The 14,471-nt window shown below is 42.2% G+C and overlaps 1 protein-coding gene across 5 annotated transcripts in view; it reads right to left on the bottom strand.

Annotated features, from left to right (window-relative positions):
* Positions 1–14,471, bottom strand: part of nr2c2 (nuclear receptor subfamily 2, group C, member 2) — a 61,421-nt gene that overhangs the window by 23,488 nt on the left and 23,462 nt on the right. For 4 of the 5 annotated variants that reach the window (XM_052093737.1, XM_052093734.1, XM_052093732.1 and 1 more), the window contains exons 3-5: positions 4,827–4,925; positions 3,794–3,979; positions 3,043–3,148 (exon numbers count right to left, since the gene is read on the bottom strand). In XM_052093737.1, coding sequence (XP_051949697.1) covers positions 3,043–3,148; positions 3,794–3,979; positions 4,827–4,925 — 391 coding nt within the window. Of the gene's footprint in view, positions 1–3,042; positions 3,149–3,793; positions 3,980–4,826; positions 4,926–7,950; positions 8,081–14,471 lie in introns of all 5 variants that reach the window. The other variant, XM_052093736.1, reaches the window with a different exon arrangement.

Raw genomic sequence — 14,471 nt, 5'->3', positions numbered from 1 at the left:
GGTTTTCAATTGGATTCAGATCCGGTGACTAGGAAGGCCACTGAAGAGCAGTGAATGTTCATGAAACCAGTTTGAGATTACTTTTGCTTTGTGACATGGTGCTATATCATGCTGGAAGTAACCATTAGAAGATGGGAATATTGTGACCATGAAGGGATGCACATGGTCAGCAACAGTACTCAAAAAGGCTGTGGCATTCAAGTGATGATTGATTGGTATTAACTGAACTAAAGTGTGGCAAGTAAACATTCCCCACACCATTAAACCACCACCACCACCAGCCTGGACTGTTGACACAAGGCAGGTTGGGTCCATGGATTTATGCTGTTGGCACCAAATTCTGACCTTACCATCTGTGTGCCTCAGCAGAAATCGAGATTCATCAGACCAGGCAATGTTTTTCCAAACCTCAACTGTCCAGTTTTGGTGAGCCTGTGCAGCTACTGCAGCCTCAACTTTCTGTTCTGTGAAATAGCGGAACCTGATGTGGTCTTCTGCTGTTGTTGCCCATTTGCCTAAAGTTAGACATTTTTGTGCATTCTGAGATGCTATTCTATTCACTACAATTGTACAGAGTGGTTATCTGAGTTACCATAGTTTTTCTGTCAGCTCGAACCAGTCTGGCCATTCTCCGTTGATCTCTCTCACCAACAAGGCATTTCCGTCCGCAGTACTGATGCTCACTGGAAGTTTTTGTTTTAGGCAGATTTTAATACTTTGTTCAAACCTTTGAGAATGAAGTGAAAGCAGGCATTGCATAGAGACCTAATCTAAATTAATCTACAAGTGGTAGACCACTATATCGCCGAGGAGATAAATCAGCCGATATTCTCACCGATATTCTCACATTTTCCTGTTTGGCCAATTTGTTTCTTGTGGGCACCGAAAATCACCTGCTTGCATGTGAAGTGACTGAGACATGTAATCGACAAGTCACGGTTCATTTTGTTGTTACGTACATCATTGTTACGTGCAATAATAGACCGGTGTGCAACACAGTCTTAATTAAACAGTCCGCGTATCAGAACCACAGCAGCGCGTTTGAGCTCATAATGTTAAAGTGTTTCATTCTCCCTCTCTCTCCTCAACAGTTTCCTGTACCTTTTAACTGTCTTAGACAAATATCAACAAAACTAATATCATATACTGTCTGCAAAAATGCACATATCTTGTTTAAACAGATGTAATAAACCAATCTCACAACTTGAGCAGATCCAGCATCCTGTGGAGCGCTCATTTATTGACCTCTAAAGAACATATTCTTACAGTCTCAACTCAACAGTTCCCTGTAACTTTTAACAGACTTGTCTAATGATAAAAGGCAAATATCAATAAAAATGTATATTATATACCATTTAAAAACAGATGTATTTCACGAATATCATGAAAATCCAGCCTTTTCTTCCCATCGAGCGCTCATCTAATATCTTCTTCTGAAGCATGTATTCAATCAGAAAGAATCAAAAACTTCAGGATCAGGATTTACCCGGCTTGTATAGCTAATGTGCATGCACGTTCTAGAGTTGATTGACAGTTGATGTCTGTATCTAAAAGGTGATTGGCTCTTTTACCTGTAAGGCGGGACTTCCTATCTACATCTGTTGACCGTTGGCTGCCGTTGTCTGTCCTAATTTCTCCCACTCATTTTAATAGAAGTGGCCAGTCTCTGCTAAATAGTCTCTGCTTGGTGCAACTTCAAAGTAAAATCTCTTCACGTGTGCTGTGACTAAATGTATTATGCACTAAGCACTATATGTACAATTGGTTTGATTTGGTATTTTTTGAGTAAATGCGATTGTTAATGTGCACATGCCATCCATGGTTGCTGGACTACTGTGTGTACTGTTATTTCCTTCTCCCTAATATATTAACAATTTCTTCATGTGCAAATATTTTACTAAAATTTGATGACTAGACAGAAATCTGAAGAAACTGCTATCTACCATTTAAAATACAGTATAATTTTTTTGATTATTTAACAAAGTTAACGTTTTGTATGAAATTGAGTCAATATAGTGCTAAATAAAAGTTTATAAATTGTTTTGAATTTTATGCTTGTTATTTACTATATTAAATTATGTGATATATCAGTATTTTATCGGCCACTCTGCTGTCTGGGTATCGCCATCGGCCATTAAAAAACCCATATCGGTTGACCACTATTTAAAACGTTTCTGGTTTAATACAAGTTAAACTCTATTGACAGTGTTTGTGGCATAATGTTGATTACCACAGAAAATAATTTAGAGAAAACAAATTGCGTTCAGTAAGTCACATACAAGTAAACGGGGTCCAATACACAAATTATTAACAGCAAACTGTTTTAAAAGTACAGCCGCAATACTTCAACATAATAAATGTTAATATGACTCTAGTGTAATAGAATAGCATACTAACCGTGTATGTGTAAAGTTATCCAGAATTTCAACTTCACTGTCTTAACGATGGAGTGCTGGTAAAACCTGTATAAGACCTAAATCCTGGTACATTTTGCAAGATGAAAAGAAAACCAAAAAGAGAGCTGACATGACTTTGAGTTTTCAGTTTTCATTATTGTCTTTTGGTTTTGAACAAGCCGTTGTTTTATCCAGTCCATGATCAGAGGGTATGGAGAAGACGTGATGGAAGTCTCTAAACAGACAGCTGCTTCATATTTGGAGCTTGAGTAGCACAATTGCAGCCATCAAACTTGCTTGCTATCATTGTTTTCAGCGATGTGCATCTTGTACATATCTGTTATCATCTCAAAAATTGTGTTTTGGGGTTTCATGACCCTTTAAGAGTGGTATAAACATTTGCACAATTGGACTTTTGACTCCAAATCTTACCTTTACTGAGATATAGCCCTTGCAATAACTAGCCTAGGTCTCCCCTTCTTAGTATATATGGACTACAAATGGTAGAGCCAGAATGGTAGAGGAAGAATCCTCCTGACCAGCCGATCAGACTGCAACAGGCAATTTCAGCCAGTACTGGCCATTTCTAGACATATCAGGTCATAGACAGGACTCATATGCAATGCATTATGTGTTGTGTTTTTACCTGAAGCTTTATCTCCACACACCACACAGTATTCAACAGGCTGACTTCGACTCATGTCTCCTCCTTTACCCAGAAGCCTCTCCACAGACACTGCATCAGTCACAAACTAGCAGAAAAAGGCACAATATTTCTTTGTCATTTAGCACTTACAGTACAAAAAAATCCTGCTGAGCCATTGAAATTAAAGTCGGTCAAATTATTAACACCCTCCTGCTGGCAGGCTAATGTAAGCACCGACTCCCTCTGGATGCAGTTAAAGACGATAAGTACACAGACTTGTATCTTTGTATTTTCAAATACTCATTTGATTCACCTCGCAGCAGGTTGCTTTGGTTCATGGCTCTTTTATGAAGGATTTTATGAAAAAATGTATGGGAAAAATACTTGTGGAACAAAGATGGCTGAAAATGTTTGTGAGCACTGTTGTGCTTTATTATAATCAGGACACTTTTTATATAATTGGATACATAACTGGAACCGCATGTACTAATATCAATAAACATAGTTTCATAAATTGTCCCTGGGTTCATCTGAGTTAAAGCTGAACAGTGTGATTTCTGATTCTAAAAGAAAAAAGAAAAATGACCATTTTCAAACAGATTTCCTAAACATGTTGAAGAGTCACAGTGTAACACTTTCAGGTGAAATCAACCGATGAATGCCTTACAGTTACAGACTCGTCATATCAAGCTAGGATTTAAACCTGATGCTATCAAATATGAATCTGACGTCCGTGTGTACATAGGCATACCTGAATTCGTCCGGGCACCAGGCTGTCTGCGGTGGCAAAGATGAGTTGTTTGGCACTAGTGCTGTCGGGTGATGCCAGCAGGACTTTTCCTTCAGGTGCTGTGAGGATAAACTGCTGTTTGGGGACACTGGAGTCTAGAGCGGTCACTATCTGAATCTTCTGACCTGACTGCGGCTCGGTCACAATCTGACACAGAGAGATTTTTTACAAGTACACTTTTTAATTAGAGGAAACATAACTTCAACCAAACTACAATTGGAGCCAAGTAGAGTGTCATGCTGACTTCATGTGCTATCGGTATTATCCTACTTCCCACATTTGAAGGGGTAATTACGAGTGTGCAAGTGCACAATTAGCTGTATTTACAAAAATGAATAAAACCTGTCATTCACTACAGAAACAGTACTCTCCTCTGTCATGTTGAAAGTTTAGACCCCATCTCAGAAACTCGGTATCAATATTATCTCCGAGTTTCAAAGTCGTAATTACAACTTGAGTGGGAAACTCGTATTTACCATTATTCCGATAGCACGTGAAGTCAGCATAAATATTTAATGTGAGAATTAAAACACAAAAAATAGAACTAAAAATAATTAAGGAATGTTTTTCACAGGGGTCTGGGTAGCTCAGCGAGTATTGACGCTGACTATCACCCCTGGAGTCGTGAGTTTGAATCCAGGGTGTGTTGAGTGACTCCAGTCAGGTCTCCAAAGGAACCAAATTGGCCCGGTTGCTAGGGAGGGTAGAGTCACATGGGGTAACCTGCTTGTGGTCACTATAATGTGGTTCTCGCTCTCAATGGGGCGTGTGGCGAGTTATGTGTGGATCGTGGAGAGTAGCATGAGTCTCCACATACTGTGAGTCTCCATTTTCAATTGATTCATTAAAATGTACAGTTTGAACTGATTCATGGAAATGAATAGAGATGATGTTTTATGACATGTCTTCTCTTGCGCTTTAGGAAACTTAATGGGCAAATAAAAAGCTAATTAAAATCACTGTGATATTGCCTTGCTCTGATGTGTGCGTGTACCTGTATTCTCTGTGGTGTTGTGACGGTGGGGTCAGTGATGATCTGAATGCGTTGGGGGGAGGAGCTCATCACTGAACTTTCTGATGGAGATGACTGCATCTGCAACACACACAAGAAATGAGGTGAGATGTGCTGTCGGAAAACTTTCCCTCTGGGGTTCAAAGGCAGTGCATTTCCATGGTAACTACAGTCCTCTGAAACAAAGAGCCCAACAAATGAATTGTATAAACATATAAATATTATACATTTTATGGCAGACGCTTTTATACAAAGTGACTTACAGAGCCCTTATTACAGGGACAATCCCCCTGGAGCAACCTGGATTAGGTGTCTTGCTCAAGGACACCATGGTGGTGGCTGTGGGGATCGAACCAGCAACCTTCTGATTACCAGTTATGTGCTTTAGTCCACTACGCCACCACCACTCCATATAAACAAATATATATATATATATATGTATATATATATATAAACAAATTGCCATATCACCCTGTAGCTCAAGACTGGTTGCCCACTGAAGTTAGGTAGCGTTGAGGCTGGTCAGTACATGGATGGGAGACCTCCTGGGGGAAACTAATGTTGCTGGTATTGCATGAATTGAGGTATTAGGAAGGCCAGCAGGGGGTGTTCACCCTGTGGTCTGTGTGGGTTCTGATGCCCCAGTATAGTGATGTGGACACTATACTGTAAAAAGGCACCATCCTTCGGATGAGAGGATAAACCAAGGTCCTGATAAATCCCAGGGCACTTCTCGTAAAGAGTAGGGATGTAACCCTGGTGTCCTGGCCAAATTCCCCCCATTGGCCCTTCTCAATCATGGCCTCCTAATAATCCCCATCCATAAATTGGCTCTATAAATCTACTCTCTCTTCTCCACCAATAGATGGTGTGTACTGGCACACTATGGCTGCCGTCGCATCATCCAGGTGGATGCTGCACACTGGTGGTGGTTGAGGAGAGTCCCCTGTTCACTGTGTAAAGTTCTTTGAGTGTAGTGTCAGAAAAGTGCTATAGAAATGTAATGTTCATACATTCATTCATAAACATATGCATGCTTCATTCAATACATTCCAGAAAAACTACAAATCATAAGGATAAAAAATGTATGTTCATGTACTAGTTAATCAGTCATTATGAAATTATCAGCATTAGCCAGTAATCACGCCCTCTTAAACAATTCACAGAAATTGTCATTTCATTTGTCAAATAACTTAGCACGAAGCATTGATATATACGGTCTCCAGTCTTTACTTTTTTGGAACACATTTGATGTGTATTGGGCACAATGCTCTAAGAGCACTGAAACACTGTATCATTAACATTGTGAGTGTTTCCAGTATGTGTAACACACTACAGATCAGAGTAGCACACATATGAGACTAAAACCCTAACCCTGACTTAGATATGATACTCATAAACATCTGTGGCTCCGTATTTCAGACAAGCCTAGTGTTCCAGATCAAAATCACTGAGAGTGCTTCTGAAAATAGTGGTGCTGCTGGTGCTCTTCATAAAGTGGAGCAATCTTCTGAGGTGCGCATTGTTGCAGCCTGGTAACTTTTAAACAAAACTTTGTGACCTGATGAACTGATAAAAACCTGCACACCCGTCTCAAAAGAGTTCCCTAAAGCACACAGCCAGTCAGAATCGATTTTAAGCTGCAATATATTTCATACTTGGTCTGTGGGCATTTCATGGGGATGCAAACAAAATAAAATATCAGTCACCTTTAATTGAACCCATATCCATAACACATTTTGGTGTAATAATATACATGTTAAAATGAATGATAGCAATTTCTAAACTCCACCACGCCACAGAATATGTATTTTCTTATTTACAGTATATTAAATGAATGATTGTATTAACAGGTTCATTGTAAAGGTTTATAAATAGACCACTGAAAAACCCATATCTGTGGACCAGTAATCTGAACAGACTATTAGAGGAGCTCATCCCACTGCAGTGTTTCTCTGAATCTCAGAAACATGTTGAATACAGTGTTTTTCAGCTCACCACTCTTAAAACTCGTCCTCTAAAAGACAAGCATCTAGATATTCACTTTCAGGGCAAAAGGAATAATATCTCATGTTTTATTTTCCATTTCTGCTGCTCAAAAATGTGGTTTGTGGATGTTGAGCGCACAGCGCAGTGGGAACATTAACTTGCGCTAAAGTTTGAGCACTAGCAAAGTAGAAACAAGACTGTGATGGTGGGGGCATGGTCGAGCGTTCCTCCAGAGAGAGAGAAAGCGGTAAGTGTGCATACACCTGAGCCCGATAATAACTAACACCTGTTTCTAGTTGCAGTAAGCATCAGAGAGAGCGATAAAGTGCTGCTACGACAGAGACCAGGGAGAGAGCTACCAGATAGAAAGAGTCTGAATTGAGTTATTATTTTTATCTAATGAGTATTGTGCTGAAAAGCCTTTTTTGAGTTTGCTAAATTAAAAGTCCTAGCTTTGAGTTGAAATCCTACTTTTCCTGTTTCCTCCTTTCCCACACTGACAAGCTGGGAGAGAGTGTACGTGCAGTAGAAAGATGCCAGTTTACAGCTTGTTCCATTCCTGCAATGTTTTATTTAATGCTGACTGTATCGTTTTACTTTTTGATGAATCAACACTTGATAAAAATAACATAATAAAATACCGTGAACCAAAATCATATGGATACATTTTTAAAATTGATTTACATTTACATTTAGTCATTTAACGCAGTGGTTCTCAACCCTGTTCCTGGAGGCACCCCAAGACTGCAAATTTGTATATCTCCCTTTTCTGACACACCCAATTCAGGTCTTGGAGTCTCTACTAATGAGCTGATGAGTTGAATCAGGTGTGTTTTATTAGGGAAATATAAAAAATGTGTAGCGTTGGAAGGGCTCCAGGAAAAGGGTTGAGAACCACTGATTTATCAGATTCTTTTATCCAAAGCAACTAAAAAAATGAGGAGCACAGCAAACAATTTGTCATACAAAAGTCCACAATATATGCAGTATCGCATTGCCAGGTTCTCAATGTGGCTGTAGAAGCATAGAAGCTAGAATAGAAGAAAGAGACAGACAAGGATCATTTATTTTTTTTTAAATAGTAAGTATATTTAGTGTTGATTGGTTAAGTGCTCACAGAACAGCTGGATCGTCAATGTTGAGCTGGTTTCAGCAGATCGTGTGGAAGTTGTTTTGGTGCCTCTTTGTGTTGGTACAACTAGGCGACGTTCCTTAGCCAACCGCAGGCTTCTGGCAGGAGTGTAGATCTGCATAAATGATTTTAGGTATGTATTTTATTCATCCTATTTATTGTATTTATTAGTTTCATTTTTAACTCTCATTTGAACTCATTCTTATGTATTTATTAAAAGATTTTGTATTTAAGAATGGAGAGGTGAGGGTTCATTTTATTTAAATAATGGTTTCAATTAGCAAAGGTGGGAAAATTGTGTATTTAAACCAGCCGCCACTAGAGGGAGGGGAGAAAATGAACGATGAGTGTTTGAGCACATGGACAAGGTTGTAGCACTGCTTGAGTGCAAATATACTCTAGCCTCCATTGTTTAGAGAGGGGAGTAGGTACTACACTTAGTACCAGAAACAGGGCTAGAATTTTGGTTGAAGGTTCAGAGTTTTATGTGTGACGCATTGGGCACTCAAATTTAATTTTCAAAACTTTATTGTCACACTACCATGTACACAAGTGCAACAGTGTGTGAAATTCTTGTGTGCAATTCCGAGCAACATATCAGTCATGACAGTGATGAGACATAAACCAATTACAGTAAACAACATACTTACACAACACAATTTACATATCAAATGTACACATACTTACACAACACAATAATTATATACAATGTAGAGTAAACAATACACACAATTTAGAATACACAATATACAATACATAAGTAAAGAGTATATGAAATATATAAACTAGTTGTATTGAGGAGAATATGTTGACAGTCCAGTGTGAGATTATAGATTAATAAAGTGCAGTGCTGATTATTGATCCTGAAATATCAAGTGTTCAACAGTCTGACTGCTTGGGGGAACAAACTGTCATGTAGTCGGCTGGTGCGGGTCCTGATGCTGCGATACCGCCTGCCTGATGGTAGCAGTGAGAACAGACTATGACTCGGGTGGCTGGAGTCTCTGATGATCCTCCGAGCTTTTTTCACACACCGCCTGGTATAGATGTCCTGGAGGGAGGGAAGCTCACCTCTGATGATGTTTCTGGCAGTTCGCACCACCCTTTGCAGGGCTTTGCAGTTGTAGGCGGTGCTATTGCCGTACCAGGTGCTGATGCAGCCAGTCAGGATGCTCTCTACAGTACTAGTGTAGAACCGTGTGAGGATGTGGTGGTTCATTTCAAACTTCCTCAGCCGTCTCAGGAAGAAGAGGCGCTGGTGAGCCTTCTTCACAACGGCCTCAGTGTGGACTGACCATGTGAGTTCCTCAGTAATGTGGACACCGAGGAACTTGAAGCTGCTGACTCTCTCTACCGGTGCTCCATTGATGGTGATGGGGCTGTGTTCTCCGTCTTTCTTCCTGAAGTCCACTACAAGCTCCTTGGTTTTACTGACGTTGAGGGACAGGTTATTCTCCTGACAGGCCGTTTCATCATTGTCAGTGATCAGACCTACCACCGTCGTATCATCAGCAAACTTAATGATGGCATTGGAGCTATGTGTTGCCACACAGTCATGTGTGTACAGGGAATACAGGAGTGGGCTGAGAACACACCCCTGTGGGGCTCCAGTGTTGAGGGTCAGTGATGAGGAGATGTTGCTGCCCATTCTAACCACCTGACGTCTGCCTGACAGGAAGTCCAGGATCCAGCTGCACAGCGAGCTGTTTAAGCCCAGAGCCCGGAGTTTCTCATCAAGCTTGGAGGGCACTATGGTGTTGAATGCTGAGCTGTAGTCTACAAACAGCATTCTCACATATGTGTTCCTTTTTTCCAGATGGAAGAGAGCAGTGTGTAGTGTAGATGCAATGGCATCATCAGTGGAGCGGTTGTTGCGGTAGGCAAACTGCAATGGGTCCAAAGACGTGGGCAGCACAGAGCAGATGTGATCTCTGATTAACCTCTCAAAACATTTGCTGATGATGGGGGTCATTTAAGCAAGTGATTATGGCTTGCTTCGGTACAGGCACAATGGTTGATGTTTTGAAGCATGTGGGGACTACAGACAGGGAGAGGGACAGATTGAAAATGTCCATAAAAACACCAGCCAGTTGATTCGCGCATGCTCTGACGGAATGCCATCTGGACCCGCGGCTTTACGGATGTTCACCCGTCGGAAGGATCAGGTTACATCCACAATAGAGACGGAGAGTGAACCAACCTCTGTAGCGTCAGCCGTGAGTGCTCTCTCCACGAGGGCAGTGTTATTGTCCTCGAAACGAGCATAAAATGTATTAAGTTCGTCCGGGAGAGATGCAGCAGTGTTCACGGCAGAGTCTTTATTCCGTTTGTAGTCTGTGATTGTGTTAATTCCCTGCCACATACTTCAGGAGTCAGTGGTGTTGAACTGACCTTCAAGTTTGTGCCTGTACTGGCGTTTGGCTGCACTGATAGTATTACGGTTTGTTAGAATTAAAAGCGGAGGGCCGCACATTGAGTGCCGCGTGAACATCGCTGTTAACCCATGGTTTCTGGTTGGGGTATATCCGTATTGTTTTGGTCGGAACAACGTCCTCTACGCACTTCCTGATGAAACACGTTACGCTGTCAGCGTAAACCTCGATGCCCCAGACTCTGTGTTTTAGGATGGGGCAGTCATCAATATAGGAGATGAACACATAAAAAATTGTGTCCTGGCCGGTGTTATGATCAGCAGACAAATTATTTTAAGGGGATAGAAGTCGGCTGGAGTGCCCTCATTTCAAGAATGTGCACGGAGATGGGGAGGATGGCGGCTTTCGAGGAGGTGTCATCTAGAAGGCTGGGGAACTTGGATACCTTTGATGGGAAATGGGGCAGCTATTTGGCATTCTTGGAGGGCTCTCGGGGAGGGGCAGTGGAGAGAGAAGTATAGTTTTAAATGTGTGTGATATATATATATATATATATATATATATATATATATATATATATATATACGCATGTGTTTGTTGAAGGGGGTAATAGTGGGGGTTAAATGTTGATTCTGTGAATATATGTTTTTCTTTTCTTGTTAACTGTTTGAATCAATAAAAATGTTAATCAGAAATGAATGAATAGAATACAATAGGCATATTGTTTTACTCACAGCTGTTTATTTGTGCACAGCGTAGTTACAGATGTGGCTTATGGTTTCGTTTCTTTCATGAAACATAAACAGAATAAACTGTTACACACGATTACTTAAAGCAAAGTCTCCCGTTGATGTGTTGAGTAGATTCTGAGGGAATGTTATCTTCACGGACTAGGGCATAGCAGCCGCACAGCAACTTAAAAAGGTGATTTTTGTCCCCCGCACTTCTCCAAGCTAAACCCATACAGAGTCCAAATGGTGGATTTGTATAAAGTATTCTTTGTGATTTTGTTATTTTGGGCTGACTGAGCAACCATCCAATCACAGGTGAGTTTCATGAGCAGAAACAACCCTTATGTAATAAGCCGTCAATCAGACAGTCTAATGCGCAGTCTAATGCACGGAGGTGCGCACGCTGCTGAGGACCCGAGACTCCGCCTTCAGAGTAGGCGATAAGGCAGCCCTAAGAACAGCTAGGGCCAAACTGTCACGGGCAATCAGAGAGGCAAAGCGCGCACACGCCCAGAGAATCCACAGTCACTTCCAGGACAGCAGTGACACGTGGCAGGGCATCCAGGCCATGACAAAGATGCCTCCCTTCCAAATGCGCTGAATGACTTCTACGCTCGGTTTGAAGTGCAGAACGACGTGGTGGCAAGGAAGACCACCCCTCCTCCCAACGATCAGGTGCTCTGTCATACCACGGTGGATGTGAGGAAAACTCTACGTAGAGTCAACCCACAGAAGGCTGCTGGACCAGACAACATTCCTGGCAGAGTGCTCAGAGGATGTGCAGACCAGCTAGCAGATGTTCTTACCGACATCTTCAACATCTCTCTGAGCACATCTCTCTGAGCACTTCCAACGTGCTTCAAGGCCACCACCATCATCCCCATGCCAAAGAAGTCTTCAGTGTCCTGCCTCAACAAATACCGTCCCGTCGCACTCACACCCATCATCATGAAGTGCTTCGAGAGGCTCATCATGAGGCACATTAAGACCCAGCTGCCCCCCTCACAAGACCCACTGCAGTTTGCGTTTCGTCCAAACCGTTAAACAGACAACGCCATCGCCACAACCCTCCATCTGGCCCTCACCCACCTAGACAAAAAGGACTCATACGTTCGAATGCTGTTCATAGATTTCAGCTCAGCATTCAACAAGATAATTCCTCAGCACCTGATTGAAAGCTGAATCTGCTGGGCCTGGACACCTCCCTCTGCAACTGGATCCTGGACATCCTGACTGGGAGACCTCAGTCAGTCCGGATCGGGAACAGCATCCCCACCACCACCACACTGAGCACTGGGGCCCCCCAGGGCTATGTGCTCAGTCCACTGCTGTTCACTCTGCTGACTCACGACTGTGCAGCAATGCACAGCTCGAACCACATCGTCAAGTTCACAGATAACACGACCGTGGTGGGTCTCATCAGCAAGAACGACGAGTCAGCATACAGAGAGGAGGTGCAGCGGCTAAAGGACTGGTGTAGAGCCAACAACCTGTCCCTGAATGTGGACAAAACAAAAGAGATGGTTGCTGACTTTAGGAGAGTACAGAGTGACCACTCTCCGCTGAAAATCGACGGCTCCTCTGCGGAGATCGTCAAGAGCACCAAATTCCTTGGTGTTCCCCTGGTGGAGAACCTCACCTGGTCCCTCAACACCAGCTCTATCACCAAGAAAGCCCAGCAGCATCTCTACTTTCTTCGAAGGCTGAGGAAATCACATCTCCCACCCCCCATCCTCACTACATTCTATAGAGAGACTATTGAGAGCATCCTGAGCAGCTGTATCACTGCCTGGTTTGGGACTTGCACCGTTTTGGACGCAAAGCCCTGCAGAGGACAGTGAGGACATCATCGGGGTCTCTCTTCCCTCCATCAAAACATTTACAAAAAACACTGTATCCGCAAAGCAAACAGGATTGTGGATGACCCCACACACCCCTCAAACAAACTCTTTACCCTCCTGCCATCTGGCAAGAGGTACTGAAGCATTCGGGCCCTCACGGCCAGACTGTGTAACAGCTTCTTCCCCCAAGCCATCAGACTCCTCAATACTCAGAGACTGGTTTGACACACACGTGTCCTGAGTTGCACGGTGCAGGCAATAACGTCACAGCCGCACGTAAACATGTCATTGGCGTGGAAGATCTTCACTGTGAGTGAAGAATACATAAAGTTCGAAATGTGTAATAATTGTAAGGCCAAAGTAAACCGTGGGGGAACCCCACAATAACTTTCGGATCAACAAACCTAATTAGACATTTAGAACACCCATCACCCAGCTGAAAATGCCCATTTTAAAAAAAGAAGTTAAAAAGTGAAAGCGGATAAAGCTAGCCAGAGCTCAGAGCCAGTCACAAGTCAGCAGCCTCTCCTATCATTCCTTGGAATGAGCAGCGAAAAGACCAAAGCAATTATGAGGAAAATGATGGAATTCATGGCCCTGGATGACCAGCTGTTCTCCATATTTGAGGACAGAGGGTTCAGAAATCTGATACGTTTCCTCGATACAGAGTAGGAGGTACTTTCCGACGTTGCGTTGCCAGAGATGTTTAATCTCGTGTCATGTCACACACACAGCCTGTTATCTGTCAACATTTGGGTACACAAATCCGGGAGAGGGGAAGGGGGGTGCTGGATGGCAGAGGCAGGCTAAATACATACAAATTGTGCCGTTGTGATTTCATGTGCTGAGTAACGTAATTTTTCCCACCGTGTCCGATATTAAAATCAGTGCGACACACACTGCAAAAGGCGTGGGCATTGTCGGTATGGCTTCGGGATATGAAATTAAATTCTTCCATCCAGCTGTTGTTAAGTTGAGTCTTCTCCTCCCATCTCTACAAGTGATACTTGATTTAACATCCCACGTCTACTTCCTGCGCAGATATCAACAGCGCAACTGGGTTGTAGGTTGCCAGGTTGAGGTCATAAATGATTTGTAATGTGTGTGATGTGTCAATTGTGTGAGTAGGATGCGTTTCATTCAAGATCTGGCAACTGGACCAACTTGGAATAATATATTGATATATATGATTATTCATATAACGTGGTTTGGGCCATAAAAATTACGGGAGTTTTTTTGGGAGAAATAACAAAACGGGAGACTCCCAGGAAAACGGGAGTGTTGAAGCCGTTCCCGAAGCAGCAATCAGTTTTACAACTGATATTTGGACATCTAACGTAAGTTGAGCGTATTGGACACTTCAGTTTTTCAGATTTTTGGAATGGTTTTGTTAGACGAGTAATAAAGAGTAAAAGGTCCATTTATAAAAATAGTGGAAAATGACATCTGTTATATAAAGCAAATCATTTGCAGTTAATTGTTATTTCTACCTCTTTCCAGTCACAGAGCACTTTATTTTGAGAGTTGTTTAAGTGAGAGAAGATCCTGTAACTTAGTGCAGT

The sequence above is a fragment of the Xyrauchen texanus genome, chromosome 27, assembly GCF_025860055.1.
Source record: "Xyrauchen texanus isolate HMW12.3.18 chromosome 27, RBS_HiC_50CHRs, whole genome shotgun sequence".
NCBI classification, from domain to species: domain Eukaryota; kingdom Metazoa; phylum Chordata; class Actinopteri; order Cypriniformes; family Catostomidae; genus Xyrauchen; species Xyrauchen texanus.
This window is presented reverse-complemented; position numbering and strand designations above follow the sequence as displayed.